The sequence below is a fragment of the Tenrec ecaudatus genome, chromosome 7 (genome assembly GCF_050624435.1).
Source record: "Tenrec ecaudatus isolate mTenEca1 chromosome 7, mTenEca1.hap1, whole genome shotgun sequence".
Lineage (NCBI taxonomy): Eukaryota > Metazoa > Chordata > Mammalia > Afrosoricida > Tenrecidae > Tenrec > Tenrec ecaudatus.
In genome coordinates, this window is record NC_134536.1 from 137,459,726 (window position 1) to 137,486,940 (window position 27,215).

At 42.6% G+C, this 27,215-nt stretch overlaps 1 protein-coding gene across 4 annotated transcripts in view; it reads left to right on the forward strand.

Annotated features, from left to right (window-relative positions):
* FKBP5 (FKBP prolyl isomerase 5) overlaps positions 1-27,215 on the forward strand; it is a 117,692-nt gene that overhangs the window by 43,655 nt on the left and 46,822 nt on the right. For all 4 annotated transcript variants that reach the window (XM_075555210.1, XM_075555211.1, XM_075555212.1 and 1 more), the window contains 2 exons: positions 11,310-11,435; positions 16,227-16,371. In XM_075555210.1, the coding sequence (XP_075411325.1) occupies positions 11,331-11,435; positions 16,227-16,371 (250 nt within the window). In that variant the 5' untranslated portion in view covers positions 11,310-11,330. The remainder of the gene's footprint in view (positions 1-11,309; positions 11,436-16,226; positions 16,372-27,215) is intronic.

Here is a 27,215-nt window from a genome sequence, read left to right on the forward strand (position 1 = left end):
CACAATGGTATCTTGTGCACGGAGATGCGAGCCCACTTAGTGGTCCTGGGGAGAGAAAGACCTTGTCAGGAAGGCAATGGGTTTGCTTTCTACTTATTTGAGAAAAATAGCCCATCCAACACCTGGGGTTGCCATGAGTCGGAATGGAGTGATGACATAACGGGTAAGCCCTGAGAGGCAAAGCTAATGATACTTTGGTCTACTTCACCTTGGTTTTCTTCCGTCATTATTTGTATTGGGGAAGAAAAGTGAATTTACCCAAATGTTGTATGCATCAAAGTCATAGGGAGGAAATCATTTGTGGCGAAAAGGCAGTGGTTCCATTCGGGATCTTCGCTCCTCTTCTGTCTTCCCTGTGGTCCTGGGAGAACTAACTCACCAGTCAGCAGGCACATCTGTCTGACTCAGAACACTGGGGGTCCGCTGGGAAGGGAAAGGCATATGCAGCTAAGGGGAAGGAAGGATGGTTAAGGAGAAAAAAAAGAGTTAAGTCTGGCTAATTACTCCACCGATGAAATTCTGTCTGCCTTGGCCACAGGCTCCTCTTTGAAAAGAAGAAAGAGTAAGTGTGTGAGTGTGAATAAGAGTATTTTCTGCTTCTCCCTATTCCTCTCCATAGGTAGAGGAAGGAAATTACCCGGTGCAGAAATACAGGGTGCAGTTGTTTATATCCAACCATGGTTGGAGCCCTGGGCGGTGCATGGTTGGAGCCCCCGTGGCAACAGGCTTCCATGTTGCACTGGGACCTTCAAGGTCAGCAGTTCAAAATTACCAGCCTCTCTTCAGGAGCAAGATGAGACTTGTTACTCCCACAAAGAGTTACATTCTTGGAAACCCCCTGCACTATAGGGTAGCCAGGAGTTGGAACTGACGTGATGTCAGTGAGCTTGGTTTTGGTGTTTTAGTTTTCCATGGTCCATGGTCAGGGTTCAGCTGCCAGCAAAAAGGTGGAGTAGAGGTTCGAGCTCACTGGTTGTTCTGTGGGAGGAAGAGGAGGCTGCCTGTGTCCATTAAGATTTACTCCCGGCAGTTCTTCCCTGCCCTACAGGCTAGTGTAAGTTGGAAATGATTTAAGGACAATGGGTAAATAGCTTTATTTGTTTGAAGTCTGTATGTGTTTGCTGTGTGCACGTGTGTCTCTTTTTAAAAGTGTATATCTTGTCCCAAATTGGATAACTACTCTTGTGTTACTGTGCTTGAAAGCTGGAGAGGGGTCTAGGGTTGAAAGGGAAGGAGGGCTTGCTTTTTATTTAGATCATTTTATTGGGGGCTCGTACGACTCTTATCACAATCCGTACATCCATCCATGGTGTGTCGGGCACATTTGTACATTTGTTGTCCTCATCATTCTCAAAACATTTGCTTTCTACTTGAGCCCTTGGTATCAGCAACTCATTTCCCCCACCTCCCCGCTCTCCCCTCCCCCACTCATGAATCCTCTATCATTTATAAGTTATTATTATTTTTTTCATGTCTTACACGGTCTGATGTCTCGGAGGAAGGGCTTTCTAGTCCATCCTAACGTAGATCATTTCAAAATCAAGCTCTTTACAAGTCCTGGCGCATGAGACCTCCTTCCTGCTTCAGTGCTTTATAGTTATGGATACAGGGAGCCTGCATGGTCAGACATCCTGGGTGCACAGCACGGGTGCTGTGACTCTCTGGGTGTCAAAAATACAGCCAGTTCTTGTATGTTTTTGCTTCTCTCTTGGAGACTTTCCTGTCCGATAGTGGGATAATCGGATGCCAGATACCTATGCCGTAACAGAGAGAAGGACCGCATAGTAAGTGATATAGGGGAGGAATTAGTGGGTAAGGCTTTCGGATCACTCCCCATTTGGGGGAATCTGACAATGCAGTTATGCTAACAGAAGTTTTCAGTACACCCTGGTGAAATATTAGGTGTACTTTTATTTTTCTGTTATGGCTCAGGTGTTGACTGACTAGCACTTTTGAGCGTACTTGCTTATTTGTCATGTCCATAACAGAAGGAACTGTGTGTTCCTTCTCTTGTACTGGGTCACTTCTTTGCCCCTTTGGGCAGTTAAACACACAAAACCTTATCATAGATTAATATCCATAGCTACATAGTGATTTTAAATCCAGAATAAACCTAGGTTGGTGGTGGGGTACAGAAAAGGCTCTCTTCTGGAAACAGTGAAACTTTTTCAGTGCGTCTTAAGGTTTTTAGGGCTCCTCTGATTTTATTGACTTTTTTCATATTTTACTAGATGGGGAAGAAAAAGTCTTTGAATTATGTTTTGCTTGGAAACAAAAATTTCTACCCCAAATAGCATAACTGGAACCAGAGTGGGGGAAATATTTGGGGAATTAAGTTTATACCCACCTATCAATTTATTTATTTGTGTCCTTCCAGATTTATTTTTTCTTTTATTTATTCATTTATTTTAATTGGAAAAGTGAATACAGGCCACTCCATAGTTCAGTCATGTCAGGCAGTATTGTACAATTGCTTCCACAATCAGTTTCCAAATATTCTTTTCTTTCCTGGAATCCTTGACATCAGCTCCCTTTTACCGCCCCCTTCCAAAAACAAACAAACAAATAAACAAACTAAACAACCCTTATTCTACTTGCTGTCCTTATAGGTTCATCAGTCCTGGGTTTCATAAACCGAAACACAGAAAAACATTTAACACAACTTCAAGAGGGACCCCCAATGACATAACACCTCTGAGATAAAACCTCATACGAACAAACAAAAAACGAAGTAAAACACAACAAAAACACAGAAAGTGTTGAAAACCAGATCAGGTCCAGCGTGCACCAGAGGATCAGTAACTGTTGAAGTCAGGTTTATCACTTTGATCTTCTATGCATATCTCTCCAATGCACTCTGTGGTAACCCCTTTCCTCACATCCCTCAATTATGGATAGAAGTAGATTAGCAGAGACTTGTTTCCTATGTCCTTCCCACAGATGGATCTTGGGCTCCCACGGTCATCCACAGTCTTCTGCAAACCGGATTCTCACAATTTAGCCTCTAATACTAATCCCTCCTCTGAATTCAGATTATGTGATTTGCAATCCTTCGGTGACTGATGATGGTATGCTTCTTCCATGTGGACTTAGTGGACATCTCACGTAGGTGGCTGCTTGTTTGGAGACAAGTTTGTAAGACCCCAGATGCTATTATTATTATTATTTTTAACAATTTATTGGGGCTCATACAATTCTTATCACAGTTCATACATATACATACATCAATTGTATAAAGCACATCTGTACAGTCTTTGCCCTAATCATTTTTTTCTCCTCTTTTCTTTTTTTACATTTCATTAGGGACTCATACAACTCTTATCACCATCCATACATATACATACATCAATATTATTTTATGTGGTAGCTGGCCACCATCTAATTTCTTCACCACACTTTGCTGTAGCACCCTTATCTATCTTCTTTATCCCCTTCCTGAGGGGGAGTATGGAGCAGCCATGATGTAAGAACTAGTGGTACTTAAGGTGGAGCTAGGACTTAGTGGGGGCCCCCAAACCCATTTCTGGATCCAGATTTATTGTTAAAGGAAATGTTTCAGGAAAGTTTCCGTGTTTTTATCTTGGCTCATGCTACCCTTCTTCACATGGACTTCACACTTGTGAAGAGAGCCAGCCTCTGACATTGCACCCAACTGCGAGGGCCTGGAGCGTTCCTTCTAGGTCCTGTGTGTGCTTTGACTGTTTAGCTGTTAAATTCGATATGGGGTCTATTCTGAATTAATTTTCATGCGTAATGTGAAGTGTGCGTCCAGTTTCATTCTTTGGTGGGAGGGTATTCAGTCATCCCAGCACCCTTTCTTAAAAGGTATATTTAAAATTTTTATTATTTTAAAAATGGTTTTATTGTTCATCCACATATTATACAAGTCAAAAGTTCAGTCATATCAAGAAGAGTTGTACAATCATCACTTCAATCAATTTTAGATCAGCACCGTTTATAAAAGACTATTTGTTCCTCATTGGATAGTCTTAGCACGCTTGTCATTTGGCCATAAGTGTATGCATTTATTTCTAGACGCTCAGTTCTCTTTCATTGATCTATGTGCCTGTTACCTTACCAGGGCCAGCCTGTTTTGAATGCCTTAGTTTGATAATTTTTTCTCATCATGAGCCGTATGAGTATGCCTTTCTTCTGGCTCAGGATCACTTTGACCCCTTGAAATTTCCTATAAATTTGAAGACTGGCTTTTTAATTTTGGCCAAAAAGGCTGTTGGGGTTTGGATAGGGTGACATTGAACGTACTGGATTGCTTTTGTACTGGCATTGTCATCCAAACTATATTGAGTCTTTGTTTAATTTTAGCAATGCTTTGTGGTTTCCAGTGTACATGCTTTTCACCTCCGGTTAAAGTTTTCCTAGGCATGTTATTCTTCAGATGCTGTTGTCAGTGGAATTGTTTTTTGATTTCTTTCACCTTGCTCACTGTTGGCGTATGAGACACCCAGCTGCCTTTCGTGTGTTGATCTTGTACCCTGCCTCTTATCCGAATGAACTTATTAGCTCTGCTCGATTTCTTGTTGATTCTTTGGGAGTTTTTTATATGGCATCGATGTCATCTGTGAGTAGAGAGTTTGGCCTTTTCCTTCCTCAGTTGGGTTCTTTTCTGTTGTTTTCTTGCCTATGGTTTCCAATACACTAGCAAATGGCAGTGGTCAGAGTGAGTTTACTAGTCTTGTTCCTGATCTTACTGGGTGATCTCCCCGTGTTTCTCCAATGACTATGATTAGCCGTGGGATCTGATAGATGCTCCTTATTATTATCCTGAGGAAGAAAATGGTATATGATTGACCATATATTTTCATTCAGAAATTTAGCAGGCCATCAGATGGTGAGCATTACAGAGAAAAGCATTGCCTTCAGATATGTTGAAGCCATTCTCGCTCAGTGCTTTGTTTGTAGTTGAGGTTTCTTGAGACTTTTTTTTTCTTTCTTTTTTTATTTATTTTAACAATTTATTGGGGCTCATACAATTCTTTTCACAGTTCATACATATACATACATCAATTGTATAAAGCACATCTGTACAGTCTTTGCCCTAATCATTTTTTTCTCTTTTCTTCTTTTACATTTTATTAGGGACTCATACAACTCTTATCACCATCCATACATATACATACATCAATTGTATAAAGCACATCCATACATTCCCTGCCCCAATCATTCTCAAGGCATTTGCTCTCCACTTAAGCCCCTTGCATCAGGTCCTCTTTTTTCCCCCCCTCCCTCCCCATTCCCCCCTCCCTCATATGCCCTTGGTAATTTATACATCGTTATTTTGTCATATCTTGCCCTATCCGGAGTCTCCCTTCCCCCCTTCTCTGCTGTCCCTCTCCCAGGGAAGAGGTCACATGTGGATCCTTGTAATCAGTTCCCCCTTTCCAACCCACTCACCCTCCACTCTCCCAGCATCGTCCCTCACACCCTTGGTCCTGAAGGTATCATCCACCCTGGATTCCCTCTACCTCCAACCCTCATATGCACCAGTGTACAGCCTCTGTCCTATCCAGCCCTGCAAGGTAGAATTCGGATCATGGTAGTTGGGGGGAGGAAGCATCCAGGATCTGGGGGAAAGCTGTGTTCTTCATCGATACTACCTCACACCCTAATTAACCCATCTCCTCTCCTAAACCCCTCTATGAGGGGAATCTCCATTGGTCGACACTTGGGCCTTGGGTCTCCACTCTGCACTTCCCCCTTCATTTAATATGATATATATATATATACATATATATATATATACATACATACACACACATATCTTTTTTTTTTTTTGCATTATGCCTTATACCTGGTCCCTTGGGCACCTCGTGATCACACTGGCCGGTGTGCTTCTTCCATGTGGGCTTATTTGCTTCTGAGCTAGATGGCCGCTTGTTCACCTTCAAGCCTTTAAGACCCCAGACACTATCTCTTTTGATAGCCGGGCACCATCAGCTTTCTTCACCACATTTGCTTATGCACCCATTTGTCTTCAGCGATCCTATCATGGAGGTGTGCAGTCAATGATATGATTTTTTGTTCTTTGATGCCTGGTAACTGATCCCTTTGGGACCACTCGATCACACAGGCTGGTGTGTTCTTCCATGTGGACTTTGTTGCTTCTGAGCTAGATGGCCGCTTGTTTATCTTCAAGCCTTTAAGACCCCAGTCACTATCTCTTTTGATAGCCAGGCACCATCAGCTTTCTTCACCACATTTACTTGTTCACCCACTTTGTCTCCAGCCGTTGTGTCGGGAGAGTGAGCATCATAGAGTTCCAATTTAATAAAAGAAGGTATTCATGCATTGAGGGAGTGTTTGAGTAGAGGCCCAAGGTCCTTCCGCCACCTTAATACTTGACCTATAAATATAGACACATAGATCTATTTCCCCATCCTCCTATATATATTTGCATGTACATGTCTTTGTCTAGACCTCCATGAATGCCCTTGGACTCCTAGCTCTTTCCTCCATCTCCCTTGACTTTCCTCCTGCCCTACTACCATGCTTCATCGCCACCTGGGCTAGAGTATACCTCTACTCTAAACAATCTTACCCTTGATCATTTCCCACCAGGCCTGTCACTCCCCCTTCTCTACCATTTGGGGTCCTATGTTTTTCCCATGTCCCTGGGTTTGTTAACACCACTTCCTTACCCCCCCTACCCCCCCACCCCAAGTCCCCCCAGAACTGTCGGTCCCGTTGTTTTTCCTCCAGATAGTTCATCCAGCCTGTCCTATTCAGACAGACCTGTGGAGTCACTAACATGCACGAAAACTAGACAGAGGAAAACAAAGCAACAGTATACAACCAGACAACAAAACAACAAAAACAAACCACTGACAAAGAACAGAACAAAACAGTTCACAAGAGAAAAGCTTGTAGTTAGTTCAGGGATCGTTTGCTGGCCCTTAGGAGTGTTTTCCAGTCCAGTCTGTTGGGGCACCACGCCCTGGCCCCAAAGTCCACTTTCAGCATTCCCTGGGGAGAGACTTTTTTTTTTCCCCTGAAAGCAAGTGGCACACAAGATGACACTTCATCCCCAAATCCATCCAAGCGTGTACCTCCTAAGAACAAGGATATTAATCTGCATAGAACCGTGCTACCCTATCCCATGTCTTTTTTGCTTGTGCAAGTGTTTCCAGTGCTCCGAGAATTGCCCTTTGTCACGTTTTGCCCCCTGATCCAGTATCCCTGGTGGCAGGGTCAGGTAGGCACTAACCTGTCACTCTGCCAGAGAAAGGTGACATTATCTGCTCCTGAAAGGTTTCCAGCTCCAGAAGCCCGATGCAGGCGTGGGGAATGTTTTTTCTCTCAATGTTTTTGGCTATTTATAACATCATCTTCAGGCCATACAGGTCAAATATTTAATTAACTTACCCCCTAACATGCTGTTTATCACCGCCTCTCTTTGGCAAGGCGTGTGATGTTAGCCGGTGTTGATTTCTTGGCCTTTAAACTGCCCGTGAACTGACATCCCCCATTGCTGCCCCTTAAGGTCACTCCGAGTTGAAATCAGCTTGGTGGCCATGTTTTTGGGTTTTTTAAAATCTTGTATTCAGCCAAGGCTCACACTGTATTTGGCGATCACGGCTCTTTATCGTCCTCCAGTCTAAAGTGGGTTCTCTAACCATAGCTGCTAGTCCCAATGTCAGCGGTTGGACTGCACCAGCTGCCCCACTGGGGAAAAGATGTGTCCACTGCTGTACAGATTCAGAGTCTCAGAAACCCAGCGGGGCCGTTCTACTCTGGATAGAACCCGATCGTCACCGGGTCTCTCATACGCCAACAGTGAGCAAGCTGAGAGAGAAATCAAGAAATAATTCCACTGACCCTCAGTCTCAGGTCACTAGGAGTCAGAATTGACTCGATGGCAATGGGTTTGGTCTGGTTGATTGTCTTAGAGAATTTCCACTTAATTTATTTTTGTTCTTGATTAATTTCAGGTTAGATGTTTCTTATAGGAACACCACATTGGGCGTGCTGTCTGCTTCCCATTACGCCACATCAGGAGGGACCATAGTATCAGTGGGCGCACTGTTGGTGATGCACAGCGTAATGATGAGGACCTGCAGCCTGTTAAATGGGGACCACTCAGATCATCGCATCGGAATTTGTTTTTGTTTTACTGATAGTCAGGGGAGTGGTGCAGGGAGATTGTGTGGCGCATTGAGACATAGTGTCCGAAAGCTTTTCGCCTGATGATTTTAATTTGCTCAGTACTTTAAACCAGAGTTTACCCAGCAGTCGCTCGATGGGTGGCAGTGTGGCTGGGAAGCCCTTAGAATTTGGAGTGTTGTGGGTACATTTTTCCTGTGACACATAAAGAATTTTAACAGGTCTTTCCCCAGCGTTTTTGGAGAATCATTTTCATGTTTCTGTGCACCAGAAAATTCAGTTATAACCTGGGAACCGACCCTGTCCATGTAGTCTTCCTGGTTATCCAGCCCGCCACCATGTATAATTTAGCTAGGTACTTAATTTTCGTTGTTTGCTGGAGAACAGTTTGTTCGGGCCTTTGACGTATTCTGAGCCAAGCATTTGAAATTATCTGTGCTGTTGCTGTTATTTGGTATAAACTGTTCTAGAGATGAATGCAAAGGGGCTTAGCCCTTGTTCTGTTGTGTTTTCTTTGAACATTTTTGGGCGCAGCAAAGTTTGATTCATGCCTTTGTTGACATAAGATAAAGTTAGGTCAGCTGGAAGTGAGTTAAAACACCCATACATGTTTTACTCGCCTGATTGTCGGTTGTCTCCGTGAGATAGTGTTCACAAATGCAAAAAAGCTCCTTTAGACAAACGACCCCAACCTACTAACTTTGGACCCAGTGTTGTAGCCATCTTGTCCATGCATCTCCTCACCATTCTTCCTTTTTGCTCTGACCTTCTACTTTGCCAAGCAGGGGGTCTTTGCCCAGGGCCTGGTCTCTCCTGATACCATGTCCAAAATGTGCGAGAGGAAGTCTTGCCATCCTTACTTCTGAGGAAACATTTGCCTGCCCTTCATCTAAGGCAGATTTGTTTGTTCTTCTGCCCGTCCCTCGTATATTCAGTATTTTCCACCAACATTATAATTAAGAAGGATCACTCTTCAGTTTTCCTTCTTCCTTGTCCAGCATTTGCATGCATAGGAGGTGATGGGAAAGACCATGGTTTGGCGATAGGTCGAAGTAGCCCACATCCACCCGCTCGCAGGAGCAGAGCACGGACATCCTTTGATTCCAGTTCTGGTCCGTTTCTCTCGCCAGTCTCATAAGTGGAGGCGTTCTAAGGGAATCGAGATCAGAGGAAGTAAAGCATGCCCCTTCCTCTCGAGGATTTAAAAAGTTCAGTAGGGGATGGGATGTAAGCTGTGTCTACTTAGAAAAAGATAATAGACAACAAATTGAGGGACATGCTAAGAAACTACAGAAAAGGATCGGACTTTAATAAGGTGAAATTGGATGTCGTGATAGAGGCAGTATTTGGAGAGGATGCACATTTTGGGAAGGAGAGAGTGACGGGAAGTGTAGCGATGGGAAAAGACAGGGCTTGTTAGGGGGGGCGGAGCTGGTCATAGTTGGTGGAATGTACACTGCATGATGGAAACAAGAAGCTAGAACGGAAAGGTAGGTTAGGGTCTATTTGTGTACGCCCTGTGGGAGAAGAACCTCATTCTGAAGGTAGAGCGGGAAATGAAAAACGGCCCTTGTAGAAGAGCGAATAAACATGATGAAAAATCCTTACATTTTAAAGATTTTTAAAATTAAAATAAATTTATTTTTTTTTTACATTTAAAAGTTTTGACCCAGTACTCATCTCTTATTATACAATATCTCACAGTATGTCTGGAAAGTGGACTTAAGTTCATATTACAGATGAAAAACCACGATTCAAAAAAATCATATCACTGTGAATGAGGGGGAGTGGGGGTGAGTGAGGGGGAGTGGGGAGTGGAGACCCAAAGCCCATCTGTAGGCAATTGGACGTCCCCTTACGGAGGGGTCTCCGGGAGGAGACGAGCCAGTCAGGGTGCAGTGTAGCAATGATGAAACATACAACTTTCCTCTAGTTCTTGAATGCTCTCCCCCTCCCCCCACTATCATGATCCCAATTCTACCTTACAAGTTTGGCTAGACCAGAAAATGTACACTGGTACAGATAGGAACTGGAAACACAGGGAATCCAGGATGGATGATCCCTTCAGGACCAGTGGTGAGAGTGGCGATACTGAGAGAGTGGAGGGAGGGTGGGGTGGGAAGGGGGAACCGATTACAAGGATCTACATGTGACCTCCTCCCTGGGGGACGGGAAACAGAACAATGGGTGAAGAGAGACGTCGGACAGTGCAAGATATGACAAAATAATAATTTATAAATTATCAATATAAATTATTGAGGGAGGGAGGAGGGAGGAGGGAAGGGTAAAAATGAGCTGATGCCAGCGTCTTAAGTGGAGAGCAAATGTTTTGAGAATGATGAAGGCAATGAATGTACAAATGTGCTTTATGCAATTGATGTATGTATGGATTGTGATAAGAGTTGTATGGGCCCCTAATAAAATGATTTTAAAAAACAAACAAAAAAGAAAAACCGCTGTTCAGGGGGATGAGGTAATTTTGCAAAGGGCAAACTGATACTGCCAGAGCTAGGTCTCGGACTAAAGCTGGTTCAATTGATCATTGTGATTTATTGTCAGTTCTTAAGGTCCCCATGAGTCAATAACTACTCACTGGCAGTAGGATGCCGGTAATCCGATCTGTTGTTAGTTCTTTGTGAAGAATTCAGCTCTAAGAGGGGGACATTTTCAAAGTGCTAAGCGATTTGCTTCTCCATCTCTCATCCTCGGGCATAATCACCAGCAATCCCGCCTTTCCCCTTTCTCCACGTGGGGACCAAACTGCGTGGGACATTGAAGAACTTTAGAAATGCCCTGGTTACGTAGTGGTTATGAGTTGAACTGCAAAGGCAGCAGTTCGAAGCTACTAGCCGCTTCACAGAAGAAAGACGAGGTTGTTTATTCCCATAAAAAGTTACAGTCTTGGAAACTCACGGGGGCAGCCCTGCCCTGCCCTGCCCTGTAGTGTCAATATGAGTTGGCATCAACTCATTGAGTTTGGGTTTTTTTGTGGCGAAGCCTACTTAATTTACGTGAACGATACCGCCGTTACATGCGCTTAGCGAGTGTTTCGATCTTCGTCTCAATGGCTAACCTTATTGGCTAGAAATAAACCTTCGGTTGGGTGAAGCTCAGTTCCCAGGAGTATTTACCATGACTACAAAAGTAATATTTTTCATCACTAAGCTATGTCCTTTTTGTTTTCTCATCAGGTTTTCTACTCATAAAAGACCATGACTACTGATGAGGGAGCCCAGAGCAATGGGGAGAGCCCGGCTGCGGCTGTCGCTGAAAGAGGAGAGGATATCACCTCTAAGAAGGACCGAGGAGTCTTAAAGGTGTGGCTCCAGGGAAGAATGGCTTAGAGGCACATCTGCTACCCACAAAGAATGCTGGGAAAGCATTCGGGGGATGGGCCTGGGAAATAGTGGATTATGTTGTCCGTGGCCTCCTACGTGCTACATTCTATAGACATTTTCCCTTTTCGTCTTTACAACACCGAGGTTTATGTTTAGTTCCTGATTACGGGTGGGAAAGCGGAGGTCCTGCAGGCGTGGAGCTAGGTCCCAGTTAGATACGACACACTAGGCTGTGTCTCACTCTCCTCAGAGTGTGAAAATGGGTTCCTGTTTTAATATAACATTTCAATATGCCAACGCCAGCTAATGATCAATTAAACAATTTTTTAATGCTCAGCTTAAAAAAATAATTTTATTAGGGGCTCATACAACTCTTATCACAGTCCATACATATACATACATTAATTGCATAAAGCACATTTGTACATTCATTGCCTTATCATTCTCAAAACATTTGCTTTCCACTTAAGACCTTGGCATCAGCTCCTCATTTTTAATCTTCCCTCCCTCCGCCCCTCTCCCTCATGAACCCTTGATAATTTATAAATTATTATTTTGTCATACTTTTCTGTTTTCCGTCCCCTCAGGGAGGAGGTTATATGTAGATCCTTGTAATAGGTCCCCCTTTCCAATAAACGATTTTTTTTAAAAACGGGGAAAGTGTCTAGCACAACTGAAAAAATGATTTAGTTTTACATAAAAAAGAATGTTTCTGTTGACAACGAGGTTTTTTTGTTTAAAGTTTCACCGGAGTATGTATCTTGCTTTAAAATTCTTTTTTCTCTATTAGAACACTGCTTATGTTTCTGTTTGCTTGTTTCACTTTTGCACTCTGGTTATTGTCACGCGTGTTATTTGTAGCTGTCATGGGATTGTGAGGCAATCCGAACAACTCTTGAGTCTTTCACTTCGTAAGTGAATAAAGTGAAGCCCAGAGAAACGGAGCCCTGGTGGCATAGAGGGTTACTGTGGACTGCTTACTGCAAGGTCAGCAGTTCGGAACCATCAACTGCTCCGAGGGAGGAAGATAGGGCTTTATACTCCAGTGAATAGCTCCAGGCTCAAAAACTTACCCTGTTGTTATGAGTCAGAATCCACTCCTTGGTGATGGCCTGGTTTTGTTTTTTTTTAGAGAGAAAATAAATGACTTTGGTCATAATGGGATCCAGTACGATTTCTCCCACCCTGTTGTTATCCATGCATGTTTTATGTAGTTATTTTTTTCTTTTGCTGAGAAGATCATCTTACATGTACTTTCTAAATCTTTTTTTAAAAAACATTTTATTAGGGACTCATACAACGCTTGTCACAATCCATCCATATACATCCATCCATTGTATAAAGCACATCTAGATCTTACCACTGTGCAAAATCTTAATATTTTCATTGGTCAGCAGTAGTAAATGAGATTTTTTTTTTAGTTTGTGTTATGGAATCTTGCTTATTGAAAGTCTTTGTGTGTGTGTGTGTGTGTGTGTGTGTGTGTGTGCCTGAATCTCTTCTTAATACATAAGCATTGCTGTTAGCTTTCTGTGTGCCAAGTCCAACTTTAGAGACTTACAGCCAGGGAGTCGAGAGCTTTGAAGCTACAGATCTCTGTGACAGCTGTTTGTCAGCGCCTCTCCAACCGGCTAACGCTGTGAATTGTGCCGCCAGTGGATTCTGCCTCCCCGGAACTCATCCCCATCTCCAAGATGTTTCCAGGGCAGTGGAAATTCTGCCCATTGGCCTCGGCATTTCCCTATCACTACTCATGCCCTTCTCTTACATCTTTGCCAACTTCCCTTCCCAAGGACATAGTCCCCGGTTTGCCTAAGGCTCTGCTCTGCTCCAGGAAGTTAATCGAATAGCCAGTACTTTTGACTTCTAAGAAACTGTAAAACATGCCATTTTTCACGGTCTAGAGCAGTGGTTCTCAACCTTCCTAATGCCGCGACCCTTTCATACAGTTCCCTCATGTGGTGACTCCCAACCATAAATGATTTTGGTTGCTACTTCGTAACTGTCATTTTGCTGCTGTTAGGAATCGTAGTGTAAACATCTGATTTTCAGGATGTGTTTTCATTGTTACAAATTGAACAGAATTAAAGCATCGTGATTAATCACAAAAACAATATGTAATTATATATTGTGAAATATTTATTTCTAATGGCAAAGCAATGAACTGTTGTCACGAAGCATGGTATACCCTGGGTGACAGTCTTCACGCCGGGTACTCGTAGGTGGGTGTCTCTGCGTGTGGGCGGACCCGCCTGGAGACTGACAGAGGAACGGCATCTGGGTTCCTCAGACCATCGGAATTATGTGTTTTCTGATGGTCTTAGGCGACCCCTGTGAAAGGGTCGTTTAGCCCCCAAAGGGGTCACGACCCACAGGTTGAGAACTGCTAGACTCCAGAGCTTTGACTTTCGCCATGGGGTTTTTGGTTAATATTAAATAGGTCGACCCATTGTGTTCAGCTCTCTGCGATTGAGTTTCCTCTTCTGTAAAACTGGACTAACACTTTAGTGGTGGTGTATTATTTCTAGGGCCGCTAAACACAAGGTCAGCAGCTTGAAAGCCACCAGCCACTCTGTAGGACAAAGATGAGGCTTTCTACTCCCATACAGAGCTACAGTCTCTGAACCCCACAGACGGAGTTTCTATCCTCCCCCACGGGGCCACTGTAAGTAGGATTAGAAGCAATGGCAGAGCTTTGAGGATTATGCAAAGCATTCCGTGCAAGGCCTGACCTGTAGTAATATCTCTTAAGTTAGATATTACATATTGGTTGTAAGAGACAAGGCCAAGGCAGCGCTGGGAAGTCAGTAGCTACCCAGGGGGACAAACTTAGAGCGTATACCGTCAAAACCAATGGTGTCTCTGTATAGTCTCCTTAATGTAATTCCCGATTCAGACACAGATTCATCTTGTGGGGGAAGCCTGTAAGGGAGTGCGAGGTGTCACTTGCCTGGCCCTGATAGTCTCACCCCTGCACCCAGTTAACTGCTTAAAATGTAGACATACAGATTCTTTTCAGGGGATGCTGACGGTTGATAGGATCTCAAATATTTCATGCACTTCTTAAACATGACTACTTTCAAGCTTCCATGTGGCAAGATTATTTTTAGTTTTTTTTAGGTGCCTTTTAAATCCTAGAAGGACAGTAATAATTTATTTCCTTTAAAGACTGTTTGGTCTATTGAGCTAAAAATGCTGCAGAAGCTCAGTTCACCTCTTTCTATAGTAATATGGGAGTGGGGCATATTACCATGAAATTAGGAACAAATAACTGAATTGGTTAGATGAAAGTTCGAACCCTTGCCTCCTCCCCAAAGTTGTTCATAGATGTTGCTTATCATCCTGTGTTATCTTCTAAAAATTATGAATTTGACACGGGCAATTGACAGGATAAATTATACCACCACACTTCTGGATTTGATTTTCTTTTCCCAGAACTGGCCCAGGGCATTAGCGGCTTGCTCTGCCAAGAACAAAATAAATATCGTTGATTTTAGGATAGCTGAATATTTTTCATTTTGACATGTCTTAGGCATTTTCTTTACTAGAAAGTTAGTCGGTATTCTATTGAACTGTGCAAAGATACTGATGATTTTTACAGATTGAATATCCTTTATATCAGGAAATTGACCTTTCTGAAATGAAAACCCTACAGAGAAAAAGGAGAAGGAGGGAAGAAACTAAAAACATTACCTTTGAAATTTGTTGCTGGCCTTCTTTTGGAATATTTTTAAAATTCTACCAATCTTTTTTTGTCTATTTGCAAATGGACTAGCCCTCAAGCCTTTGTTTTGTGTAGGATACACTGGTTAATTTTTCCGAGGCAATAAGTAGTATGATCAGTGATAAAGTTAAATATAGCACAGAAGATTTAGATTCATAAAGGATACATTTTGTTATTCAGAGAACTGTGAAAGCAGCCTTCATGAAGGACAGATAACAGTTGATTTGTAAATATACCTAAGTAAATTGAATGGATTGTGTGACCTTATAAATTCTCTGATTGAAAGAAAAAAGGTCCCAGCTATCAAAAAGAATAGCACTTGGGGTCTTAAAGACTTGTCTTTAAACAAGCAGCCATCTAAGTGAGCTGTCAGCTAAAAGTCTACACAGAAAAAGCACATCAGCCTGTGTGATCCAATGATTGTAAACCATAAAATTCAAGACCAGAGGAGGGAATGGTATTAGAGCTTGAATGATGAGTGCCTGGTTTTCAGAAGGCCACGGATGAAACTGAAAGCCCCAGATTAAGTTGCTGGATCCCTGTGTGCATGAAGCCTTTGGTGAGCGCCCTCTGACCATTGGCCAGGGAGGTGACTAGTCTTGCTCTCAGCCAGGGTGAATTGGAAAGTAGAATAGTGCAGATGTAATTAGGTTAACATTTAACACGTTTTTGACCCATTTTAAATTTGTTCTAGAGTTTATTCTGCTCTCTTTTCGACTGAGGGTTTTCTCTGTTTTATTTACTTATTGTTTTTTGATGGGTGGGGGTGGGGAGTATGCTTTTCTGTATATGAAATCTGGGATAGAGACAGTAACTGGATTGATATTGTCTTAGGGTCATGGCAGGGGCAGTTCTGAGGAAAGGGGGAGCTGATCATAGCGAGACAAGAAAGAAGACAACGTTCTGAAATTGTGGTGGGGTTTGCACCGCTCGCATTAACGTGTCTGAACCACTAAATCGCATGATACGTGAATCACAGGTTAATAACAATTTCACAAACAAGATAAAGCTCCACCTCCTGTTTTCTTGATGTCTGTCTCTTTTAGATTGTCAAAAGAGTGGGGACTAGTGATGAAAAACCAATGATCGGAGACAAAGTTTCTGTCCATTACAAAGGAAAATTGTCCAATGGAAAGAAGTTTGATTCCAGTCATGACAGAAACGAGCCATTTGTCTTCAGTCTTGGCAAAGGTAAGAAGGTGCTTTCGGACAGGAGCATTAACTCCCATCTCTGATGGTCCACGCCCCCCCTGGAGACACCAGAGATCCTTTTAGGGCATTCTGAGAACTGCGAAAGAAGACTTAACCGAGGACAGATACAGTTTATTTGTAGATTTCCCTGCGGGATGCTCAAAGGACGATGTGCCCTAGAATGTCAAGATTCTTCTTATAATACCGCTGGGATATTACGTGCCTTTTACTGTGTTGAAGTTGGCACTGATGATTTCAGAAAAAGAGTTAACATTGTTATAACTGCTGGTGCCTTAGCATAAATCAAGGCAGTGGCACAAACTACACCATCATTATGGCCTTTTTACTGCCAGAGAGATGAAGATTTGTCACTCCTGTAAAGAGTTACAGTCTCGGAAACCCACAGGGGCAAGTCTACGCTGTCCTATAACGCCACCTTGAGCCGGAGTTTGGTTTTGGGTATTCACTGTGTAGGAAGGGCGTGCCCTTTTCACTTGCTCACGTGCTTGTGACAAAGCAATGTCAACGATGAAAAGTTTTAAAATCCCATCTCTTCCCTCATCAGTTCGATCCCCGCTGATGGAATGGGATATCGAACGGAATTCACTGGTTGCCTCAAGGAAAAAACACTTGCACAACTTACTTCAGTTGTATGCTGAACTAGCTGTGTGGTTTTTTTGTTTTTAGGAAACATATATATATATATTTACTTGAAAGAATGACTGATAGGCAAGCTATGATTATACAGACTTTGGCATTTGGCAGATATTTTCTTGAAAGTGATCCCGGTGAGCCTGCCGCTTCAAGGGGAAACAACTGACAAAGTCTGTTGCCATTGATAAAATTTGAATCTGCAAGTGAAAATCACAGTCTTGGCCAATGGGCACTTGTCACTATGAGTTTGACAGCTTCCACACCCGTGAACGACTTCAGATCGGATCAGCAAGGGGCATGCTTGATGTTTTTAATATTGTGTAATAGATTATCAACATTAAGGAGACCCGAGTAACTTAGTAACGAGTGTTTTCCCCATGGTCACTAAACGATCTTACAAAATGCTTTATTGATAAAGGATCCATTCAAGTGCAAGATAGAGCAGTAGATGGTTGTTATTTATAGTTTTTTTTAAATTTATTTTTTGTTGTGTTTGAGGAAATAAACAGCAGAACACGCTCCCATTCAATATAGGCCAATAGATTTTAATGTAACCATGTATGAAGAGTTCATTCATATGGCTCTAGATGCTAAGTGCAACTAAACTTTATGGAATTACCACTTGTCCTGCTATGTTTATATTTACAACGACTTGAAAAGACTATCAAAATACTCATACCTTTTACCACCACGGTGACACCGGTGAGAGCCTGAACTCAACATGACTGCCTTGTTTTTTGGGGATCTCTTAAGTTTCCCACCTTTCACAGTGTGTAGTTTTACCAGTTTTTTTTCCTACTGCTCTTTCTCAGTGGAAACTGCGGGAGTTTCTTCTTTCTGTCAGGTCTCTGCCTTCCATAGGACCCAACTTTACTGTATACAAGGGGTCCCTACCCCCCAAATGGATTTTTTTTTTTCGCAAAAATTTTTTGCAAAAATAATTTTGCAAAATTATTCAATTTTTTGGGGGGCAAAACAATCTTATCACCTTCAAAATACTCTCCATTCCACTTAATACATTTGTCAAGTCTGTGATTCCATTCTTGGAAACCTTTTTCAAACTCATCTGTTTGGATGGCTGATAGTTCCTCCCTCGTTTTTTTCTTCTACGCGGTCAAATCACTGTCCTTTCATGTCCCTCTTCATTCTTGGAAACAAAAAGAAGTAGCACAGAATGTCAGGTGAGTCAGGTGTATGGGGCAAGAGGCATGCTGTTTTGCATTGTATGGTGGCAAAACCAGTCCCCTGTCAGCCCTTCTCATTCCCAAATTACCCATTAAAATTTGCTGAACCAAGCTCCACAATAGTCCAGATAGCTTCCCCATCTCTTCAAAGGTCTATCATTGGTCTTCACAAATGCCCAAATTTTCAACATTTTCATCTGTTTAGGAATTTGATGGACGTCCAGACAAGGTTTGTCATCAATCGGCATTTCACCTCTTTTGAAATGAGAAACCCACCGTACGTTTGAGTTTTTCCCACAGCGCTCCCCTTGTAAGCTGTGTTCAACATCACAACAGTTTCTGTGGCATTTCTAACCCCACCCCCCACCGAACAGGAAATAAAAATTCACAGCTGCATGCTGTTCTCTTAAACAGGCCATCACAAAAAAAGGAGGTTCAAGGGAAACTGCTTTTACGGAAAATTTCACTCTGTTCTAGGCAACACCATTGGGTGTTGTAATTCAGAGTGAGTTGCTCAATGTTCGTCCAGTGGGAAGAATGCATACTACGAAAGCTCCGCCCATTGGAGACTTTTCAGTTTTTGGTTTTTTTGGGGAGGGTGGGGGGGTCGGGTATCCTGTTCGATGCCTTTGTGGGGCTGGATTTCCCCCTAAACTTCAATGAAATTGCAACAGGTTAAATACAAAAGCAGATTTGAAAATCCAGTTACCTTCTAATGTTAAAGAGATTTGTAAGAATACAAAATGATACTTTTTTCTTTTTAAAATCATTTTATTGGGGGCTTGTCCACCTCTTATTACAATCTATACACCTATTCATTGTATCAAGCACATTTATACATTTGTTGCCATCATCATTCTAAAAACACTTGCTTTCCTCTTGAGCCCTTAATATCAACTCATTTTTCCCGTCCCTCCCCAACCCCACTCCCTCATAAACCCTTGATAATTAAAAAAATATTATTATTTTGATGATCATGTCTTACACTATCTGACGATCTCCCTTTATCCACTTTTCTGTTATCTGTTCCCCAGGGAGGAGGGTTATATGTAGATCCTTGTAAACGGTTCCCTCTTTCTACCCCACCTCCCCTCCCAGTATCACCACTCTCACCACTGGTTCTGAAGGTATCATCTTTCCTGTATTCTCTGTGTTTCCAGCTCTTTTCTGTACCAGTATACATGCTCTGGTCTAGCCGGATTTGTAAGGTAGAATTGGGATCATGATAGTGGGATGGAGGGGGGGTCGTTTAAGAACTAGAGGAAAGTTGTATTTTTCATCGTTACTACACTGCACCCTGACTGGCTCGTCTCCTCCCTATGACCCTTCTGTAAGGGATGTCCAGTTGCCTACAGATGGGCTTTGGGTACCCACTCCACACTCCTCCTCATTCACAATGATGCGATTTTTTTGTTCTTTGATGCCTGATACCTGGTTCCTTTAGCACCTCGTGATCGTATAGGCTGGTGTGTTTCTTCCATGTAGACTTTGTTGCTTCTGAGCTAGATGGCCACTTGTTTACCTTCAAGCCTTTAAGACCCCAGATGCTATATCTTTTGATAGCCAGGCACCATCAGCTTTCTTCACCACATTTGCTTATGCTCCCGCTTTATCTTCAGCGATCATGTTGGAAGGTGAGCATCATGGAATGCCAATTTAATAGAACAAAGTGTTCTTCCATTGAGGGAGTACTTGAGTGGAGAAGCCACTTTTTTACTGATTTAAAAAATACAGGTTTTTTTTAAACTAAATCAATTCCTTATATAACATATAATGAGGTCATTATTGTAAATGAATTAATAAACAAGTAGTTTTTAATTTATAATATGTCATATAAAAAAGAACACCTTTCTGCCATCGAGTCGATACCCACTCATAACAACCCTGTAGGACAGGGTAGAACTGCCCTGTGAGTTTCTGAGACTAATAATAGATTTTCCATTTTGAGAATAGAAAATCTCCTCTTTCTTCCATTGGGTGGCTGGTGGTTTCAAACTGCTGACTTTATAGTTAGTGTAACCACTACACCAGCCGGGCTCCCTTGATTGATAATGCGTGGCATACAGTGTCTTTTTATCCTTGTCTGCCACAGACAAAACCACCACGCTCTCATCAGGAGGAAGATTGTGCTTCCCATTCTAGTAAAGAGTGACAGTCTTGGAAACCCAAGGGTCGCTATGAGTCCGCATTGACTAGATGCCAGTCAGGTATTTTTAAAATCTCATTCTTAGACTAAGTAGGGAGCCGAAGGGTTTTCCCAATATACCACCGTGGCTAGATGTTGACTAGAAAGCCTTTCATTTCCTGACTCGGCACCCGGTTGACTAAGCATGGATGTGGGGAAGAAGACATCAAGGGGGTTAGTAAGGCATTACATTCTGCTCCCTGCTTTCCCTGGGCCCACAGTCACTTGCCTGTCTTGGTAGCCTCTGTTACTGCTGCCTTCTCTTTGGGTTCTTCGTCAATTGAAAGTACCAGGGACTGCCAAAACGACAAGCAAATCTGTCTTGGAAGAAGCACAACCAGAAGGCTCTTTAAAATAGAAAATGGTTAGACTTCATCTCCCACACTCCAGACATGTTGCCAGGACAGACCGGCAAGGATAATTCAAGGATCATTCAACAGCAGGAAAATCATCGATGTACTTCACCACATCAATGAAACAAAGGAAATGAACCCCAGGATCGAACCCATTAGTGTCGAAGGCATTTGACAAAATCTAACATCCATTCCAGATAATGAAGGTCATACATATAACACCAACTGGCTACCTTAGTCTCAAAAGAGAACAAATGAAATGCCCTTCGGGAAAGACATGGTGCTTAGTGAAATAGAGAGTCTGTTAAAAAGAGAAGACGCTTGTGTTAACCTGGGTACTTTAGAGAAACAAATCCACAGAAACTCATGTATAAGAGTAGAAAGCCGAATCAGTGAATGTGTTAGCATCTCAGTGCTGGCAGGGGTCTCCACACGGCTGCTCCAGCAGCCAGGGCTGCATCGGGGTAGGTCCATATGACTTCTCCTGGGGGATGTCTTGCAGGAAGTGAGCCTTGACAGCCGAAGCAGGAAATTGGCTAAGGCAGCTGCACCCTGGTCCGACCATCAGAGAACAAGAGACCCGAGAACTAGAAAGGCAAGGGGTCACCAAGCTATTTATCCCTCTGCCCTTTAATTAAGTCCACCTGTGTTTATCGGCCAGGTTGGCACAATAACCTTTAACTATCTCAACCCTCAATGAAATGAATTGATAGAATGACTCAACAGTCGGCTCCAGCAGGACCAGGCAGCATTGGGTTCTGTTGCGCACGGGGATGCTGTGAGTTGGAACCCATTCGAGGCACCTAACAACAACAACAACAACAGTTGATTAACATCTCATGAGATTCATCTTGTGTTGCGTAAGCTAGCAAACACAACATAATGCATATCCTTTTTGTTGACATTGCAGGTATTTATGCCTGTTACTTTAGAATACTTGAAAACTGTTGTTGAGTTTTGTGAATCTTCAGACCTACCAGCATGGATCTGGCAACATCATTCCATTGAGATCATCTCACAGTGATTGGGCTCATCAGCCCTCCCTGTTCCTGCTGGCACTTAGATCTCACTGTACCTCGAGAATTTTTTGTCAGCAAGAACCTGATAGATTTGAGATAACAGATCTCTCTCTTAGCACTTATGGTGGCCAATGGTGTTGAGAATCTTTACTGTCACCTTCTCCACCCAGATTCCACAGTAAGAATTTGGTGCTGAATGAGTCATTTGTGTTTCCTAGAAATTTGAACAGAGTGAAACGTTTTTTTTTTGAGTTTCTTGAAAAAGAATACAAGTCGAGAGAGGAAAGGGGCAATTTTAGGTGGCTCAGAACCCATGACAGCTTTGCGTGAGAGCTCGTGTGAGAAGAGCACTGAGGTAGTTAGAGTTTATTGTGCCAACCTGGCCGATAAACACATGTCCCAGAAATTAGAATGAAAAGTGGATGGCTTCCTTCACTGGGTTTTCTGAACTGTATCTTTATTACATTTTAAAAACAGAATCCTAGAATTGCATCTATGGCCCAAAGAAGTTGCAATAGACTGGTGTAGGATTTTGATTCGAATAGTTTCGTAATTTGGATCCCCGTCCCTTTTCCTCCCTTCCTTCAGCAAATATATCACCACTAAGATGCGAGAGGGATATATATTTGGGGGATGAAAGAAATCTTTCTACCGCTGTTTTTAATAGTGAATCCAAGAGCTCTGAAGTTATGGCTGAAATACACAGCCTCGCTCACCCCTGTCACCGTCTGTGGCCTCGAGTAGAAAATGCTCCCTGAAGTTGTTTTTGCTGCTCTTAGTATGTGACACATGGCTCGGAATTACGGAGATAGAAATCCTATTATATTGCTTCCTCCCCACCAGAGTTGAGAAGAGAAATGCATAAACCAGCGACTTTAGATTTTTTCACGTCACCTGTATTTCCCTCCTAAGATCAAGAGTAAAGCACAGTGCAGCAGATCTCAGGGATCTGCTTCAACTCGCATATGTAATGACTTGTTGCTTGGATGGTTCATGATCATTAGTCAGGGTTCCTGTTGGTTTAGTCACCACTGGCATATTGTGGGAGGCACAAAGACGGGCTTTCTACTCCTGTAGAGTCACAATCTTGGAAATGGACAAGGGCACCTGTGCTGCATCCTACAGCGTCACTATGAGTCAGAAGTGACTCCACATGTGAGTTCGGTTTTGGAATTTTGGGAGCTCATTGTGGTAAGGGACGTGATATTTGAAGGGGCTTCAGAAAGTCCATGGAAGAACTCCATTATCTTTTGATTCTATTTTTCCATTAACTTTTCACAACCCTTCCTGCATGTGCTGAAAGACTAATAGCCAGTACTTATTATGGGTTTGTAATGTCAGACCACGAGCATTACATGCATTTTCTAATTCAGTCTTCACAGCCAACCGTCCTATGAGACAGTTACTTTTACTTTTTAAAAATCATTTAAATGGGGCCCATACAACTCTTATCACAATCCATACATTCATCAATTGTGTAAAGCACATTTGTTCATTCACTGCCCTCATTCTCAAAACATTTGCTCTCCACTTAAGCCGCTGGCATCAGCTCATTTTCCCCCCTTCCTTCCTCCCCCCTCCCCCTCCCTCATGAACCCCAAATTCCCTTGTACAATTTATTTAGAAGAATTTAGTTGGCAATTAGTCACATTAAACATTTGTGTCTAAGTATCTTTTTATGGAGGTATTTCTTACACATACTAGACCGTGAAGGATACAGTTTGATGCACCAAATCAATCAAAAGACACAATAGTTCTCTCAACCTAGAAGTTTGTCATGTGCCCTTTCTCAGTCACTCTCTCCCATGGACCCTGGGCTCCAGGCAAGCACTGCTCTGTTTGTGGCACGGTCCAAGCTTGGCCTTTTCGAGAACTTTGTATAAATGAAACCGTATGTGTCTTTGCTGTTTGACTGCTTTCACTTCATAGAATGATACTGAGATTCATGCTTATTGAACTGCTGGGTAGTATTCCCTGGTGTGGAAATAGCACAATCCGTTCACCAATTAACCATCGGACACTGGGATTATTTCCATTTTGGGGCTGTTATGAATAATATTGCTGTGAACACTTCATCCATACACATCTGTGTGAGAGAGGTTTTCATTTTTGGGGGTAAATATAAACCTAGACGTGAACTTGCTGGCATAGAGTTAAGTACACGTTTAATTCACAAGCTATTGCTGTACTGGTTTCAAAGGGCTGTTCCATTTTACCTTCCAACCAGCAATGCACGGGAATCTAGCTGCACACATCCATCCCTGTTGGCATATCATGTGCTGAGTCTGTGTTAACGTTCACCATTCCCATGGGTATGAAATGGTATCTCACGATGGTTTTGATGGTCATTTCCCTGATGACTAGTAATGTTGACAGCATCTTGTTTTCAGTGGCCATTTATGTTTTGTGATGCGTCTCTTCAGATCTTTTGCCCGTGGGGTGGTGGTGGAGGTGGATAGTTTGTCTTCTTGAGTTGCGTTCAGGAAGTTAGACACTTGCTAAATATCTTTTGTGAGTACATATTCCCAGACTCTGGCTTACCTTTTCATTTTCTTAATTGGTCTTTTAAGGAGCAAAAGTTTTAATTATTTATTTTTATTTATTTTTGCTTTTTAAAAAAAATTTTAATTTTTGCAAAAGTTTTTAATTTCATGTTTTTTCTCCTGAAGTTTGGTAGGTACTCTAATTTACCTACCCCCAACCCCCCTCACACACATAAAGGAGACTAAGAATGAGAAGGATTAAGTAATTTGTCCAAAGACATACAGTAAGTGGCAGAATCAGATTCGAACCCAGTCTGTGGGTGATGGTAGATGAGGTTTAAAACATAGCACAAACAAGGTATAAAGCCCCAAATCCTCTTCATCCAGCAGTATTTCCTGAGTGCCTGGGCTACACCAGAAAACTACTGACAGGATCTATAAGATTTACCAAAAGCAAAACGATTGTTGACATGTGCTTGGTATCGATCCCATTTCCAATTTTAGTGTTTTGTTGGGTTTTATTTGAATGTTTATTTCTTAATCAAGGTATTTTATTTTCTGTTGAATACCTTTAAGCCTTGGAACATTACTAAATACACTAGAGAACTGAGCTCAAACATAGCTACATTGTGAGGATGACACAGGACCGGGCAGCGTTTCATGCTGGCACACATATGACCACCTGAGCTGACGGGACGCCACTCCCACCACCACCAATAGTAATGTCTAACCGTGTAGCCAACCTCATGTGGGCTGCTGGCAGTTTAGCGATGCCCTTGGCACCTTTCAATTTCTGTTGATACTTTTACCTATTGCCACTTACATATGTTTTTCAGGTCTTTTTGCCAGAGCAACATGAATTTAACCTAAAGAAATATGATAGAAGCTCACATCTTTGTACTAACTGAGTCTCTCTCTATTTGTAAACTTGAATGGGGCTGTCCGTGCCTTCCAGCCAAAGACCACCAGGCAGAAGCACAGCTCAAGTTAAGCAGGTTGGGTTTGCTAGCCATTGAAGCTAGTAGAACATGCACCATGGGGAACCATTGGGTGTCTCGGGAAGAGGATGTTAGAAGAGAGTAACTGTAGGAATTAGGCTTGGGTTTGGTGATTGGGGGAGGGCTGAAGAAGTGGGACCTTGCTCAGGATTGGATGCTGTGACAGTCTGGGTTAGACTAGAGGAACAAATTCATAGACACATGCATGTGTATAAGAAAGAGGTTTATATACCTGAGCAATTGAATATTGAGAAAACATACCAGCCCAGTCCAGATAAACCTGATATTAGCCCATATGTCTGATACCAACCTATATAGTCCTCTTCAGACTCACGAAACACATGCAATGATGCCGAATGCAGGAGGATCCACAGGCCAGTGGGTGCAAAGTTTTGTGGATCCAGGGCTGTGGAAGCATCTCAGCGCAGGCAGGGGTCTCCACGGGGCTCCTCCAGTTCCCAGGGAATGGGGTCTATCAGTGTAGTGCCATGTGTCTTGTCAGTAGAGCGTCTCTCAGGAGTGAGTCTTGAGCCTTGTCAGTAGAGAGCCACCAAGGGAGTGAGCAGAGAGTCTCTCCAGCTTTCAAGGAGGAAATACTGCAATTCCCAGAATCCTCAGCAGAAGGCCATTCCCACACAGAGGCCTCATTGGCTATGACCTGATTGACAGACTAGACTCCACCCCTTCACTCTTAATCCTCTCAAGTCCCAAATTGACACCAGATTATGAAACTACCACGGATGTGGCGATTCTGTGCTTGGGTGTTTTAACAAACCTTTAAGAGGAGGGCAGGCTACTGTAAGACTCCGGTTTCACTGCTGGAGAAGCAGTGCTCAGATCAACCAAGAGACGGAGGCACTTAGTATTTTGCACACTGTACATTCAGCCTTGTTTGGACAGTAGCTTGAAGTGGTCTTGTTTTGTCTCCCTTGAATGGTCTCAGAGAGCGCTTGTCTGACGTGTTGTGAGATTGCTCATGTCCAATACGAGAATCACGTGGTTTAGCCTTGAACCCGAGACCGGCTACACGAAGGCCTCACTGCAAGTGCCCCAGCGGTTTCCAGAGGCCAGGGGCTGCTTTTGTTCTCTATCAGAGTCTTAGGAAAGCTTTTAATACCCGTGGTGGTTTTTTTTTTTTTTTGCAGTATATGGTTTTAGATAAAAGGCTGAAGTGAGTGTAAAAGGAAAGAACTGCTTCTGAAAAGTAGCCTTGGGAAAGCTTTGCTCTGTGCGCTTTGGAAAAGCGAGTATAGCGAGTCACGGAGGCCGTTTCAAAGTGGCTATTGAATTAGGGTAGGTAAGAAACAGGCTGCTGTGGATCAGAAGCCATTCCAAGGCTCACGACAGTGGCCACCAAAGAAAAGGCTTCTTAACTAGGCCAGCAGAACCCATTTTTGCCAGAACTGTGCATATTGATGGCTTTGCTGGTGTCTTCTGGTTCCGATTCTATTTGAGAGCAACTCACATTGTAAATTGCAAACAATGTATCATGGATGTGATTTAAATAGGAGAGGTTATGCTGAATTCTTATCACTGGAATCACACTTAAAGACCAAGTCTTTGCCTTCGTACACAGGCGTCATGAATTAATATACAGATCACTCCCCACTTAAGACAGGGCTCTGTTCAGGCATCTGGATCATTAATTAGTTCTGATGTAAGTCAAATGCCTTCTTTTTTGAGTTTTTATAGCTTGCTATAAATAGTGTTTTGAACAGTAAATCATAAAATGGCATGCCTGCAAGTGAACATCCGAAAATAACATCAGCGAATTATGCAAGTCAGCATAGTATGTCGTACTCATGACTGGCAATAAGACTTGTGAGTGCAGGAGTTCATGGTAATTTGCATATATCAATGAATCAAGGATTACCTGTACTTTAGTATTCCAAGTTTTAAAAAAAGTTTGCTGTCTATAAGGGGGCTCCAGAAAGTTCATGAACAAATGGGATCCAAAGAGCTATTTCT